The following is a 16,763-nucleotide window of genomic DNA, read 5'->3' as shown; positions in this document are numbered from 1 at the left end:
CCAGGCATGGAAATGGGAATGAAGGTCTGGGTTGGATTTGAGTGTTAGAACCGGAAGCTTCCTTCAGACTTCCCAGAGTGGAGGAGCCAGGATGGAGGGGGCGCTGGGCAATGTGCTGAGAAGCTGGCACTGCAGATCTGGACTTAGGGAACAAGAGTGGGGCCAAAGGTCAAGAAGGGCCTGCTACCCAGGGAGAAGCCCAGGAGGGAGTGCCCGTCTCTGCGACCTCTGTTCTGAGGACAAGGTTCTATTTCATTCACGGAAGGAAATGATCAAGGTTTCCATGCAGGGAGCATGGGGACCATCCACAGGGTTGGCATCTTCTGGGCTCCTGATTCCTCCTCAGGCTTTACCACGATGCAGTTGCAGACATGGCACAGCTGGTTGCTTGGACAAAAGCCCAGTGGGTTTGCAGTTCTCCAAAAACCCACATAGACCAAGAGTGATGAGTAAAAAGAGAAGGAGGGGGAGGAGGGTCTTCTTCCCATCTGTCTCCAGGATTCACAGTTCTCAGAAGGCAGAGGGAAAACACAACTTGACGTTTACATTCCTTTTACAGCAAACGGTTGTTCCAGAAAGAGCGCAGCAAAACCTGAATTCTTCTGAAGACAGATAAAGTAAAATGAACCAGTGCATCTCTGACTTCCTGTTGAAGATCCTGTTTAAAAAAGGGGAGAGGGAGGAATTAAAAAAAAAAAAGCAATAGAAATAATCCAAATTTAGACACTTAGCATACTAGGAACTAGTCCTTCGATCCATGTGGCAAGCAAGCAGTTTCTGAACCGAGGGAGCTGAGGGTGGGTCACCAGGCCTCTGTTGTCTGCTTCATCCTTTTTACTGGGGGGCTGGGAGAAGGGGCAGGACGTGGGCTGGGGAAGAGGTTAGATGAATCCGAGCCAAGCTGGAGGTGGCAGGGAGTTTACCAGCTTTGTTGAGCAATAGGCAGAGTCCCTGTTTATGTGGGAACATAGAAAAGGAGGCTGAGCATCAGGCACACTGCCCCTGTCCCTGCCCCCACTGCAGTGCTGCAGTCTCTTCTCAGCAGCACAGCCTCCCTGGGTGGCTCACCTGGGCTCCTCTGCTCAGAGATCTCAGATGGCTCCACCTCACTCAAAAGGAAAGTCAGGATGACTTCATAATCCTGGCCTTGGGCCCACTGTCCACCTATCTGACCACGTTTTACTACCTTCTTCTCCACTCAACCTCAGCCACACTGGCCTCCTTGCAAGGCCAGACACACTCTGGCTCAGAGTCTTTGCTGTCCACAGTCTCCACGGCTCCCTGCTTGTGTCCCCCTTTCATGCCTCTGCAAAGTCTTTCCCCAATGCCCAGGCTTACAACTGCAAACCTTCACTCTTCCCTTTGCTAGAATTATTTTTCTCTTAAGCATGTATCATTAACTGATAAACTACATCCTTTATTGTTCGGCTCACTTACAAACTCCCTGAGGTCAGAGAGCTCTGTCTCTGCCTCACTTCCACATTTAAAACAGCCGGGCACATAGCACGTGCTCAGCAAATATTAGCTGAATAATAAATCAACGAACAATAGACCATTAGCAGTAAGATAAGGAATTTAGACTATCCTATAAGAATTATAAATCATTAAAGGATTTTTTTATGTTAACATCAGTTAGGAAAACTAAATGCATTTCCTTTCAGAATGACAGATGAGAAAAAAAATACAGAACACCAAGTCAGATGCTCATATATTTAAATCCCAATTTTGCCACTTAGAAGCTAAATGACCTTAGATGATTCACAATCTCTTTGAAACTCAACCACTTCTCCTGAAATACTTATGATGGCAATTTGTAGGGCTACTGAGAGAATTCAGTAAAACATGTAAAAGTGTCTCCAAGAGTTCCTGGAATAAATGTTAGTTTCTCTTCCTCCTTCTAAAAAACTAAGAAATTCCCTATGCATTACTGTATCACTCAAGGTTCCAGAGAAAATAAAATAACACCTGAATTAGGCTAATTTGAGAAGGGTTAAATAAAGAGACTGGGCTGGGGACAGCAGAGCTGCCACCATTCCTGGGCCCTGGCAGGAAAGAAGACAGTTTCCAGAACCCAGAAGAGAGTCCTGTGGCATAAAATTGCAGATCCTAAAAGCTTTAACACACTTATATCTAGGGAAATTACATGACCCAGATTTAAAAACATAAGACTAACAACAGAAACCAACCAAGCAAGGTATCTGAACAAAAATCCCATATAACTAAATGGTAAAATAGAGGCAATTTTGAGAAACACAGATTACTTCTGAAAACACGTAACACTAATTTAAGTGGAAAGACCCAGAAAGCAAGAACCGTGGAAGGTCAAGAACAATCAATTTAGCAGACAATGATGAAATCTGGCGAGTTCCTTGCTCGATAGTTTCTTTAAATACACCAACAGCAGGAAGGCAGTCAGAGAATCAATGTGACCACTTGATTATATACAGCACAAAAGGTAAATAAATGATGACATCTGTGAAAGAAAGGAACTGGGCCAGATTTGAAATTCTATTAAAGTTGTCTGACCTAAGCTTTGAAGCAGCAGAGGCTTTAGCATTTTAAAACCAGTCTGAGGAGAAATGTTTTAAATGACTACATTTAGAATACCTGCTGTGACTTAAAGGTATCCTAAAATGCAATTTTGTAGTGGAGGACAAGGTGACTTTAAAGGTCCAGGTCAAAGCCAGATGCAAGAAAAGCTTTAGGAGATGTAAGGATAGGAGAGAATGGAATAGGATTGAGAGTCCAGAAATACCGCAGTACATTTGCAGTCAATTGATTTTCAACAAGGACAATCAATAGGGTAAAAGTGGTCTTTCAACAAATGGAGCCAGGACAGCAGAAAACCTACGTGCAAAAAAAAAAAAAAAATTGAAGATGAACTTCTAACTCAAACTGTTTATAAAAATGAACTCCAAGTGGATCAAAGACCTAAATTTAACTAAAATTACAAAGCTCTCAGAAGAAAAGTGTAAATCTTCATGCCTTCGACTAGGTCATTGTTTCTTAGCAATCATATGAAAAACACCCGAACCTAAAGAAAAAACAGAAAAGGTGAATTTCATTAAAAACTATACTTCAAAAAACACCATCAGAAAATGAAAGGAGCCGGGCACAGTGGCATAGGCCTATAATCCCAGCGACTTGGGAGGCTGAGGCAGGAGAATCTGAGTTTAGAGCCAGCCTCAATAATTTAGCAACATGCTAAGCAACTCAGTGAAACTATACCTCTAATAAAATACAAAACAGGGCTGGGGATGTGGCTCAGTGGTTGAGTGTCCCTGAGTTCAATCTCTGGCACCAAAAAAAAAAAAAAAAAAAGGACTAGGGATGCAGCTCAGTAGTAAAGCAACCCTGGGTTCAATTCCCAGCATCAATTTAAAAATCCACAATGACATAATAGACAGTTAATAACACATGTTTTAAAAGATGAGGAAAAACTAGGACCTCATAAACTACAGATGGGCCACAAAGTAAAATGGTGAGCCCAGGTCCTTTATACACTAGGAAAACACTCTACCATGAATTACACCCCTAGCCAGGTGAAGCCACTTTGGAAAAAAATCTGAAAGTTCCCCAAAAGTAAAACAGTGGACATATGAGCCAGCACTTCCAATTCTAGGTTTGTACCCCCCAAAATAACCACATCTACCCAAAGCTTTTTTTTTTTTTACAAATTTGATAGCATCATTATTCATAATAGCCAAAAAGAAACAACCCAAATGTCCATCAACTAGTAAACAGATAAACAAAATGTGTTTTGTAAAATATAAACAATGGAATATTATCCAGCAGTAACCAGTAGACACATTGATTCATGCTACAACATAGATGAACCTCAAAAGAAAACAGAATAACACAAGAAAGAAGTCTAAGGCAAAAAGCTCCACTTTGCGTTATTCCTCTATATGAAATGTCCAACACAAGTAAAACCATAAAGACAGAAACTAGGTTGGAAAGACCAGCAGGAACACTGAGGGAAATAACTGACTACTTGGGCTTGGATTTCCATTTAGGGTGATGAAAATTTTCTAAAATCGATGGCACTGATGATTATACAGTTCGGTGAACATAACTAAAAATCAGTTAATTTTACACTTTGAATGAGTGAATTGGGTGGTAGGTGAATTTTTCTCAATAAAGTTGTTAATTTAAGAAAGAGAAGTGGCAGGGTGTCAGTGTCACTTTAGTGAGCTGAAGGGGCAAAGCTGAAGACTCCTAAGAAAATGCAACTTAAAAGGGAAAGGAGAGGGGAAAATGGGAACCGGTTACATGGAGCAGTAACCTCTGGACTGGGCAGAGGCAAACAGGAAGAGGACAGTTGTGACTTATCCCACTGTATTTCTTTCCTCGGAAAACAAAAACAGAAAGAACAACGAGTCCTCAGAGTTAGCCAAACATGAAGTACACAAGTTGAGCTGAAGTTCATAAAGTACAGTCGTCAAGAAAACTCTCCTGCAGAAGAAACTGTAGCAAAGGACAGAGAGGGAGATGGTAAACACCGGGAATAGGCCTAATAAAAGATACAAAAGTACAGAAGTATTCAGCCTCAAATACAGAAAGGGCAAAAGCAAACAAAAATTATTCTTATTTAGATAGATAACGTGTGTGTGTGTGTGTGTGTGTGTGTGTGTGTGTGTGTGTACCAGGAATTGGATGCAGGGGTGCTTAACCACTGAGCCATCTCTCCTGCCCTTTTTATTCATTATTTTGAGACAGGGTCTCCCTAAGTTGCTTAGGGCCTTGCTAAATTGCTGAGGCTGCCCTCAGACTTTTGATCCTCCTGCCTCAGCCTCCTGAGTCTGGGATTACAGGCATATACCACTAACTTTAGATAGCTAACTTTTTAAAAAAATATTTTTAGTTGTAGATGGGCACAATGTCTTTATTTTATTTACTTATTTTTATATGGTGCTGAGGATCGAACCCTGTGCCCCACACATAAGAGGCAAGTGCTCTACCACTGAGCTACAACCCCAGCCCTAGATAGATAACTTTTAATGATCATTTTCTGTGTGTCGGTCTCTAAGAGAGTTACATAAATTTATCTCATTGAAACTTTCACAACAACTCTATAAGGTAAGTACCATTATAATCACCATGTTACAGATGAGAACCAGGAAAGTTAAGTAACTTGCCCAAGGTCACACAGTAAGTATGAGCCAGGTTTGGATCCAGTATTTCCGCTCTAAAAGCAGCACATTTAACCCTTTACACCATAGTTAGATATTCACCGAGTGGTGAGTCCATATGTAAATATCTCTTGTATACATGTTAATCTGCCCTGGTATTCTGATAAGGTTGTTCACTGAAGCTGAAGGGTGTGGCTTTCAGGTGAGGACTTCTGAAAGGGGTCCTTTGCAGAAAATGTACAGAGGCAGGGAGTATTCCCACCTCTCTCTGGGCCTCATTCTCTTGGGTCCTGATATCAGATCAGATGGTGAGAAGTGGCTCTTGAGAGTCAGTGGTCACCAAGCAGCAGCCTGTATGGTAGAGTGTGTATGGGTTTGGGAGCAAGTCAACGTGGCTTTGAGTCCTTAATCAGCAACTCACCCTCTGTGTAACTTCTCTAAGCATCAGCTTCCTTAATTGAAAAGCAGAAATAATTATAGTACTAATGCCATTGCTAGTTGAAAGAGTTTAAAAAATAAGGCAGGTAAACACTTAACACAGACCCTGGCAAATAGCAAGCCCTCGATAAGCATTATTATTACATAGATTCAGTTTTTCTTCCAACTGGAGCTAGTCTAGGAGATAGGACTTGAAAGAGGCTAAAAAGCCCACATAGAAGACAGCACCTATAATCCAAATTCTAACCTCAAGTCTCAATATCCCTGGTTCTTATAACTCCTACACAATTTCACAGCTTCTCAATTTATATTTCTAATAGTAATTGATTTTTTTCCTAATATTGGGGAATGAGCCCAGGAACACTCTATTACTGAGCTACATTCCTACCCCCTTTTATTTTATTTTATTTTATTTTTTAGGATAGGGTTTCACTAAGTTGCTGAAGCTGGCCTCAACTTTGAGATCCTCCTGCCTCAGCCTCCCAAGTGTCTAGGAGTACAGGTATGTGTCACCACACCCAGCTATTGTGTAATAGAAAATTCAGGCTTACATGTCTCATCAGAGCTCTTCTATTTTCTCTAATCTGTCCTTCCCAGTTCTCCCCATCCAGTAAACAGTATCACCATCCATTCAGACACCCAGGCCCAAAACACTGAAGTCATCCATGACTCTTTCTCCCTCACTCTCCATATCCAATACATCAGCTGATCCTTCGGGCTCTTCTCCATTTTAATCTGACGATAAGTCTGATCATCCCTCACCACCTCCACTGCCACACACTGCTGTCTTTGGAGGTTCCTCTGGAACCCCTCTGGCCCTATAAACAGCCTGCTCTCTGCATGGCAACCGGACTCCACTCTAAATGTGCTCTCCCTCTCCAGAACTTTCCTTCACACTTAGTGTAAAACCCGAGCAGCTGATCTCCACCTCTGAAACTGAGGCCAACTCCCACCCCTCAGCTCACTCTTCCCACAGGGGCTTTGCCCTCACTCTTCCTCTGCCTGGAACACTTTTCCACAAGTGTGCCTGTGGCTCGCTCCCTCACCTCCAATCTCTGCTCACCGATCACCTCCCCAGGGAGGCCCTCCTAGTGGCCCATCCAAAGCCACTCTCCATCCTGCGGTCTCCCCTCCTCCTGCTTTGAGCCCACATCCCAGTCTGGCTGGCCTGTCCCTTGTTCATCTGCTTCACGGCCTCGCCCCTGCATTTTCAGTGCTGTGAGCTTGGATTCAGCTCTGTCCTGCACGCTGCACTAGCTACCAATGCCTAGAATTGAGCCTGGCATAGGATGTACTGAGTGACTTTTGTTTGCATGAAATGAGTTTATCAAATATTTCATTTGATTGTGTTTGTTCGTTTCCTTCTTGCTTCTATAGCATTATTGTTGGGGCCTCCCCTTCATGTTTTGTCTCAGGGGGTGTCTGAGGAAAAGGCTGTGTACTGTCCACTTTTGGACCAGAGTACAGCACTCCCTGAACACACTGCAGCGGCAGCTAGAGTGATTAACAAGAAATTACCACAGCACAGGTGAATGTAAGGGCAAGACGACAGGCTCTGAGGGGCAGGCACCTCTACTGTCAAGGAGCCCCGTGTAATCGATATCTGCTGCCAACTGCAGGTTGTTGGGGAGACAAGACTAAACGAGGTGTGAGTTTCATCATCCCCAAGATTCTGAATAGTAATCATTTCCTATGTCCTCTTCTGATCTTATCATAATCAGAAGAAACTAAGATATCGGTGTCGGTGGGCTCACACCAAACCTAGGGCTGGTTCAAGCAGGATAACCTTACGCTAAAGCACAGATTCTCCCCCTTCCCCCCACCCCCATGCATTAAACTCACCTGGCTAGCTTTTAAAATACTGGATGCCCAGGCCTCACCCTCAATTAAGTCAGAATTTCTAAGGGTTGAGCCCAAGCATTTGTAATTCCCAAAATTCCACAGGTATTCTAATATGCATGCTACTTGAAGGGTGTGGAGCAGTTTCTCAAATTTTAATGTGCAAACAAATCCCCCTCTGCCGCAGGAATGTGTAAAAGGTAGATTCTGATCTGCGGTGATGTGGGCAGGAGCCTGACATTTTGCACATCTAACCAGTTGCCAAGGGATGCTGATGCTGCCCGTCCAGCGGCCACCAGCCATCACTGGAGTAGCAACTGTGAGATCAAATGCTGACTTTGACTCAGGCTCACCGTGTACAGGTCTAATATTTGGTGATCCAGATATTATGAATCTAAGTACCGATTATTCCTGGGATCTCAGCCCGGGGCAGCCAGTGCTATTGCTTTTCCTACCTGGCAGGATCTTACTGGGGAAACCGAAGTCTTACCTCTTGAGCCTCCCTATAATTCATGCTATCTGCAATGTATCTCAGCTGAATGACCAAGTTCTGGATCATTTCCTCCTGGTGATGATTCCGGACAAGGTTATTCTCCTTGGACTGAGAAAGTGGAGGATGACCTGCATTGACAGAAAGAGTTCAAAAGAGATAATTCCACTTTCTCTGTAAAATCATTTACTACTAGTTACTAAAAACTGTCTCAGACAACGAGAATGATGAAATCCAACCATTATAATTATCAAAAGCAAAGCCTTGCATTGGGATAGATTGGCCCTATCCAACGGAAATATAATTCAAGCTTTTTTTTTTTTTTTTTTTTTTTTTTTTGCAGTGCTTGCAATTGAACCCAAGACCTGGGTTCACCAAGCAGTCTATTAGTATTACTGAGCTACACTTCCAGCCCTACATACATAATTTTAAATCTTACAGTAGTAAAATTAGGTGAAATTAAATTTTTATAACTTTATTTATTTAAAAAAAATTTTTTTAGTTATACATGGGCACAATATCTTTACTTTGTTTATTTATTTTTATGTGGTGCTGAGGATCGAACTCCGTGCCTCACGTGTGCAAGGCAAGCGCTCTGCCACTGAGCCACAACCTAGCCCCTTTATTTATTTTTATATGGTGCTGAGCATCGAACCCAGTGCCTCACACGTGCTAGGCAAGGACAAAGTTTCTGTCCTCTAGTTGCTCACTACCCACAGGTTAGGGATGATACGATTCCCAAGAAAAAAAAGGGAATGAATTTGGACTGAAGTAGATATACGTATGACTTTGTAGATAAAGCCAATTTTATGTTGGACCTGTTTATTTCAATAAAACATGATTGTGATTTTGCAGGTTTGACTCTAAGAGTCCAGTGGGAGAGAAACAAACACTACTACTTAAGATGTTATAATAACAACAAGATTGCCACAGAGTCAGAGAAATGTCCCAAGAAGATGATCATCTGTTGAATCTTGAAGGATAACGGATGTCTAATAGTCATAAATGATTCAATAGCCTGGAGAAGAAAAGATAGATGCGGTTGGGTCCCAGCTAGGCAGGGGTTGCAGGCAGGGAGGACAGGGTCTTAATGCATCAATTCGCCTCAGCCAAAACCCCTAACAGGTAGCTTATATAGCAGGTGAAATATATGAACTTTTGATCAAAATTGCAACCCTACTCCCAATTATTTCTGTTTTCTATTGTTATTTTCAAAAGTACCTTGAAGCACTTGCATATTAATGAGATTCTCACCTCAGGCCATTTTGAAATAACACCCTAATGATCAGTTGACACTTGCAAAGACTACTTGACAATCCCCTTAGAAAAAGTGAGGACATCTTTGAGGGCTGAGAAATGAGAAGATGCCCAAAGGGAAGAAAGGGGAACCAAATGGAGAGACTCCTCCAAACAAATTGCTCCTATTTCAAAACAATTGGCCTGCCTGAGCCAATCAAAAGCATATTAATTTACAATTATTTGTTTAATAGATGAACTGTCACCTGGAAAATACAAAATCTAACGTCTACATTAGGAAAATAAAATACAAGTTGGATAAGTTTCAAAAGGACACTAGAGAAATGAGGAAACCCACAAGCTTTAGGTAGCTCAGTGACCAGGAGAGTTAGGCAGACAAAGGGGCAGAGAGGAAGGACACAGCACAACGGAGGAGTGAGTGCTAAAAGTAAGGTATATTTGCATTCTGGAACCAACATGATTACTCATATTTTGTGCATATCTAAGTGACTAAATGGCAAAACTCTGTAGGACATGGATCTATTTCACAGCTTGATGACCCAGCTCTATACAGCCCTATACACAGAAGGTACTCAACAAATAATTATTGATTAAATTAGGGTTGAATGATAACTGTGGACCTCCCTTCACCTACCCATCCCTCAACTACTGGTTACTAAGTTTACCTAAAGATAGCCCTACCTTTTAGTTAGTTTTGAAGTCAGCTCTTTCATTTAAGGTTATGAAACAGCAAGAATAATGCACATGCGTATATTTTAAGCTTTTGGTATATAATCTTATCAGAAGCCCGAGATACACTCACATTTGCTGGTGTGAGCATTCACTGGTTCAACTTCCGTGGAAGGAAGCTGGACCTCTTCGCACTTATGATGTCATATTTAACATTTATATGTGTAATTGGCTACCATCTGACCCCTTAACCAGATCATGCTCCATGAAGAAAGGAGTTATTGCTGTTTTTCTCAACCATTAGTGCCCCAGTAGCTAGCTAGTGACTGAAATATAGTAGGTCCTAGTATTTTCTTTTCGGAACTGAAGATTGAACCCAGGGACATTCTACCACTTAACTACTCCCCAGCCCTTTTTATATTTAAATTTTGAGATAGGTTTTGGCTAAGCTGCTTGGGGTCTAAGTTGCTGCCCCTGGCCTTAAACTGAGATCCTCCTGCCTCAGCCTCCCAAAATGCTGGGGATTAAGGCATGGGTCACTGTACCTGGCAGTGTTTTCTAAATGAACAACAAAAAAGTGTACCTTGGAGGTACACCTAGAAGCAAACAAAAAAAAAGGTAAAAGTAAATATCCAGGCACCCTCAAAAGAAGTTGAACAACTGAACTCTATATCTATATATCTCATTTAAACTATACATAAGACATTTATGTATTTTGCTCTTTCCTCTCAGTAATTCCTTTTTTTTTTTTTTTTTTGGCGTGGTTTTGGGAGTTGAACCCAAGAGCGCTGTACCACTGAGCTAAATTTCCAGCCTCTGTTTCTAATTTTGACACAGAACCTCGCTAAACTGCAGAGATCGGCCTCAAATTTGTGATCTTCCTGCCTCTGCCTCCCAAGTCACTGGGATCCCAGGTGCATGCCACCACGCGAAGTTTTAATTATGGTATTTTTGTCCTTTGTCAACAATCACTGTCTCCCCTCTTCCCCCAGCGATGGTGGGCGGGCCCTCCTTTTGCTTTTACTCATCTTTGTTCCCTCCAAGAGTTTCTGAATTAGCTTGCATGCTGTATCGGGACGGTCACTCTGGATTTCCCACAACCTACCCGTCCCGCAACTCTTTCAAGAAAAAGCGGCTTTAAATTCCCCCATACAAACACCATGCCTTTTTTTCTAGTTACGTTTATATGAGTAGATTCCCCACAAAGTAACAGATAAATCTTGGCTTCACCAAGCCTCTTGCCAGTCAATGAATGGATTTCCATTTCAGTCTGTGTCACAGTTCCGACAAAAGCCACCAAGAAGACAAGGGGACCTCCTCAAGTCATCGGCTTTCCCAGTAAGAGTTTTTCTCTGAGCAGTATTTAAGGATTTTTTTTTTTTTTTTTTAAAGGTTCACTGCTGGGACCTCTGATCCACCTCCACCACCAGACGAGGTCCGCCCTGCGCCACCCAAACTTCCAATCCAAGCAGTTCGGTGGCGGGAAAAGCGCGCTCTGGGCGGGAGAGTTGGGCGGGAGACGTCCTGTGGGCTGGCTGTAGCCAATAGGAAGTGCACACGGGCGCAGCCTCCGAAGACGATCTCCTTAGCCGCCCGGGGCGCATGCGCCGCCCGCCCCGCCGGCCCAGTTATGCAAGCCTTGCGCTCCTCGGCCTTTGGAGTCTTCTAAAGGCACCTCTGCACTCACCACTGATCTCGGTCATCGTAGGCCCGTTTCTTAAGCGGCATCATAAACTAACGGTTATGAAGACAAACTGTGTTTCCTGGGCCAGGAAAAGTGTGGGAAGGAAGTGGGGCGACTCTTCCTTGCAGGACCCCTTGCTTTTCATTGTTTGGCGGGCGTGGGGTGCTCACTAGTAGGCCGCCGCGCCCAAATACCAGGCACCAGGGGGGTTTCACCTATAGAGTGAATGCAGAAAGTATGCGGAGTTCTCGGCATGCAAATAAACACGAACGTAAGAAAGCATTTTAGGTAAATGTTGCAGCGAGTGGGAAAACGTATTGGAAAGGGTTAGAAGAGTGGGGACGATTGCTTAACTTCTGAGCGTGTCTCAAAACGGTGAACTTTGTGGTTTATGAATTACATCCTGATTTTTTTTAAAAAAGCAAGAGCTGGGGCTGTAGCTCAGTGTTAAGAGCGCTTGCCTCCCATGCGTGAGGCACTGGGCTTAATCCCCAGCATCATAAATAAAGATATGTGTCCATTTACAACTAAAGAAGTTTTTTAATAAATAAATAAAAAAGAAGAAGAAGTATAGGGGCTGGGGCTGGGGCTCGGTGGTAGAGCGCTTGCCTAGCAATGTGTGAGGCTGGGTTCGATTCTCAACATTGCATATAAATAAATTAATAAAATAAAGGTTCATCAACATCTAAAAAAATTTTTAAAAAGTATGAATTCTAGAAGGTATTCATTAGGTGACAAAAATATCACATTCTGAGAAATGACTGTAACAGAGATAAAATGTAAAATTTTAGTGAACGAGGTTTTTGTTTGGGTACTAGGATTGAACTCAGGGGCACTTGACCACTGGGCCACATCCCCAGCCCTAATTTGTATTTTATTTAGAGACAGGGTCTCACTGAGTTGCTTAGCACCTCACTGAGGCTGGCTTTGAACTCCCAATGCTCCTGTCTCAGCCTCCCATGCCGCTGAGATTACAGGTGGCGCTACCATGCCTGGCCCAGTTGGTTCTAGAAAATAGGTACCACATTTGGTGTGGCGGCAAACAACTATTAAAATGCTTTGAAATTCCACTTTTTCTGGGCTGGGAGAATGGTTTCAGTGGTACAGTACAAACTAGCATGTGCAAGGCCCAGGGTTTAATCCCAGGACTACACATTACTTATAATAAACATGGAACAGAAAAAAAAATTTTTCCAATTTCAGTCTCTCAGCGGCATGTAATATGTTTTCAACTGAAATTAATGTTAGTAAATCCTTACAGGTATCTAGCATATTTTTTTCACCTAAAAGCATAAGACCCAATACATCTAATTCCAACACTCTCCCTTAATGCTCAAAACAAGGCTTTAGCTGGTCCCGGTGGTGCGTGCCGGTGATGCCAGTTACTCAGGAGGCTGAAGCAAGAGTTTGAGCCAGTCTTGGCAATTTAGCAAGCCACAGTCTCAAAATAAAAAATACAAAGGCCTGGGGATATAGCACAGTGCTAAAGTGCCCCCAGGTACCATCCCCAGTACCAAAACAAACACAGAAGGCTTTAGTTTGCCAGCATTCCCAGACATTTAGGAATCACATGTTTCCGCAAAACAAAATTGCCAATTTATCTTTCCTTATATTGGTAAAATCCAGATGGAACCTAATCTGAATGATCCCTACCTTGACAATACAAATATTGTCAGGTCAAATTTAAAGACAAGTTTTTGTTAAAAGATAACTTTGATCTACTTTTTTTTTTTAAGAGAGAGAGAATTTTAATATTTTTTTTTAGTTTGTTTGTATGTGGTGCTGAGGGTCGAACCCAGGCCCCACGCATGCCAGGCGAGCGTGCTACCGCTTGAGCCACATCCTCAGCCCTCTACTTTGATTATTTGGGATCATCTTAATTAATTCAGGGCTAAAAGAAAGAAACTTGGTACCATGAAATAAGTCAGTTTTAGATTTTTGCCACCTAAGACCTTGGATGAACAGATTTGCCACTGTCTTCTTACAGTTAATTTTCAAATAATATACTTAATGCCCAATTTTATGTCCTCAATACCAAGAAAAAATATATTAAGAGGGAATAGTATAATAATTTAATACTAATATCTTACCTGGGTTCCTTGACATGGCTGAACCGTCCGGAGAGCTGACAAGTTGAGTCATGTATGCCCTAGGATAACTATATTTTTCCCCACAGTGATTTGTAACAATTTGTTACTTTGAGAGGGGGGGGGGTTTTCAGAATTTCTTTAGGTTCATAAACAAAGCCCTCGTGACTTTTCTTCTTCATGTTTTTTCTCTGTTGAAAAATATATTTGGGGTTGGGGCTGTAGTTCAATGCCTGGCACGTGCGAGGCACTGGGTTTGATCCTTAGCACCACATAAAATAAATAAATAAAATAAAGATATTATGTCCATCTACAACTACAAAAATATATTTAAAGAAAAGAAAAACATTTTCAGAGCATGTTTCCAATTTCCCTTTAAATATTTGGTATGTTATATGAACAGGGATGCTTTAACAGCACAAACTGCTTTAATTCCACAAATAAGTATTTGGAGGTTTGAGTGAGAAGTGAAATCGGGTGATCTCTAGGTCTTTTTCAATTTAATTAAACATCTTTCTTAAGTTTCTTTAGATCTTCTTTACCTTCCCATCACACACACCCCCATTCTCATCTCCCATTAGTTTTTCTTTTCAATAGCCACATTCTATTAGGGGAGGAGTTTTAAATTGGTATAGAAAAAGAAAATTAGGTTAGGGTAGCCAAAAAAAAAAAAATCAAAACCTAGAGAGATAGGGAGGAGGGGAGATGGTAATACATTGTTCTATTTCTTTTGTTGTTGGTACTGGTGATTGAACCCAGAGGCCCTCTATCACTGAGACATCCCCAAACCTTTTTTATTTTTATTTGAGACCAAGGCTTGCTAAACTGCCCAGGCTGACCTACAATTTGCAATGTTCCTACCTCAGTCTCTGGAGTCACTGAGATTACAGGCATGCACCACCTCATCCTGAGGTGGGATAGAAGGAATAAGGATAGGTACAAAGGAGACGAACAGGGAATGGAAAAGAAACTAATTTTAAATGTGGGGAGTCCCATGAACATCTCACTTTTATTCTTCAAACCCGTTTTCCTCCAGACACAAATTCTTAAAAATCTCTTGAATCTTAGAGTATTGTGAGTCTACATGATTAATGTCTACTACATACATTGCTGGCTTATACAACATATTTTCTTTAGACTCAATAAAGCAAAGGGGAAATATTGTTAGAGACTGAAGATGTAGGTATATTTCAAACATTATTTATTGAGTGGATGACATCAACCTAGAGATTCTAAAGAGAACCACCACCCCGACCCACCCTGGGCTCCAGGAGTAAAAGAATTGAACTCACCAAGCTGAGGTCAACCCCCACGAGCTTCTCATCTTCGATATTTACAATATTTGCTTAAAAAGAAAAAGCCCCCCGGGGCTGGGGCTGGGGCTCAGCGGTAGCCCACTTGCCTGGCATGTGTGAGGCACTGGGTTCGATTCTCATCACCCCATATAAATAAATAAATAAAATAAAGGTCTATCAACAGCTTAAAAAATTTTAAAAAAGGAAAAGCCCAAGACCCCAAAACCACATCTCACCCTCAAGCACCCCACCCAATCAGCATTCCTTCTCCCTTTGAGTATGTACCCCGCTCTATTGTTTGCTTTCCCAAATAAACCTTGTTGCTCAACTAAATAAAGCTTTATTTGAGCTTCTTTTGATACATCCTGAAATTCCCTTCTGTGGCATAAGTCAGGAACCTGCCAGGGATGACTTGAGGTCCCCTTCTCCCTTCTGGGTGACTTCCTTGGACCTTCGTCTGGTGACAATCCAGTTATTTGTCCTGATTCTTCATGTGTATGAGTTCCTCTCCAGAACAATTCTTATATTCTTCTCTCCTTTATCCTCTTTACAGGTACCATAAAGGCTCCCTCCTATGCTACTCACTTTACCTAATTTTATAGCACCAATCCAATGAGTTAAAAAAATTGAATTGACTTTCATTATCTTTCTTTCTTTCTTTTCTTGATTTAAAGATTGTAAAGTGAAAGTACAACTTTCTATTTTACCTTCCAAATCTAAACAGTTACTGAAAAAGGAAGGAATTAGTCACTATAATGAGTACCAAAAGAAGGTCATAGCCGGGCACAGTGGCACATGCCCATGACCCCAGCTACTCAGGAGGTTGAGGCAGGAGAATCACAAGTTTGAAGCCATCCTGGGCAGCTTAGCAAGACTCATCTCAGGATAAGAAATAAAAATGGCTGGGGATGTCACTCAGTAGTAGAGCACCCCTGGCTTCAATCCCCAGTATTGAAAAAAAAAATTTTTTTTAAGGTAATAGAGGAGGCCTTCAGGAGCCTTAAAGCAGTGCTGTCTAATAAAAATAAGTGTACCAAATATGTAATTTTAAGATTTATAATAGATAAAAAAAGTACAAAGAAACAAGTGAAATTAATGTTAATGACCTCTATTATTTCACTTAGTACATCCCAAAATAAGTCTAAATGCTAGCATTTCAACATGTAATCAATATTTTTTAAACTTTTTAAAACATGCATTTTTAATAGCTTTTTATTTTATTTATTTATTTTTATGTGGTGCTGAGGATCAAACCCAGGGCCTTGCACGTTCGAGGCGAGCACTCTACCACAGAGCCATAACCCCAGCCCCTGTAATCAGTGTTTTTAAATGAAATATCTTACATTCTCAATAAGCTAAGTCTTTGAAATCTGGTATATATTTGGCACTTGAGGGAGATGTAGGAGGGCTTAGGCAGCCAGGCAAGAGGGCAGTGAGGAGGGGGGGGCAGGGCCAGAACAAAGGAGCTTGGAGAGGGTCTTTGATGAGATCAACCTCCTGCTTGATGAAAGTATTCCTGGACACAAGGGGGGACCCAGTCAGACACTCATCCTCTAAGTGGAGGATCCAATAGAAAGACTAAAACAGACGGACAGAGGGGGCACCAGTCAATAATAGTGAGGAGCACTTGGACAGGGGAGGAGCTAAGAAACCAGGAAATTCCAGAGACCATATAAAGAACAGACCCAAACTCCCCCACCAGATTCCCAGCTCCAGGGCCCCTTCTGTTTGGAGAATCTGTTTCTCTGTCACTTTTGCAATAAACCTGCTTCCTGCTTGCTAGCTCTGTGTCCTGTTCTTCAATTCTTTGTTGAACAGAGACGATGAACCCAGCACCCCTAGAGTGTAACACACCCTTCAGCACATCTCAGA

At 41.9% G+C, this 16,763-nt stretch overlaps 1 protein-coding gene across 1 annotated transcript; it reads right to left on the bottom strand.

Annotated features, from left to right (window-relative positions):
- Positions 1–553: 553 nt before the first annotated feature.
- Positions 554–13,778, bottom strand: Pxt1 (peroxisomal testis enriched protein 1). The gene is given in 4 exon segments (XM_026383520.2): positions 554–658; positions 7,900–8,030; positions 13,600–13,678; positions 13,680–13,778. Coding segments are annotated over 4 exon segments (414 nt in total).
- Between the last annotated feature and the right edge of the window lie 2,985 nt (positions 13,779–16,763).

Source organism: Urocitellus parryii, chromosome 8, assembly GCF_045843805.1.
Source record: "Urocitellus parryii isolate mUroPar1 chromosome 8, mUroPar1.hap1, whole genome shotgun sequence".
NCBI classification, from domain to species: domain Eukaryota; kingdom Metazoa; phylum Chordata; class Mammalia; order Rodentia; family Sciuridae; genus Urocitellus; species Urocitellus parryii.
This window is presented reverse-complemented; position numbering and strand designations above follow the sequence as displayed.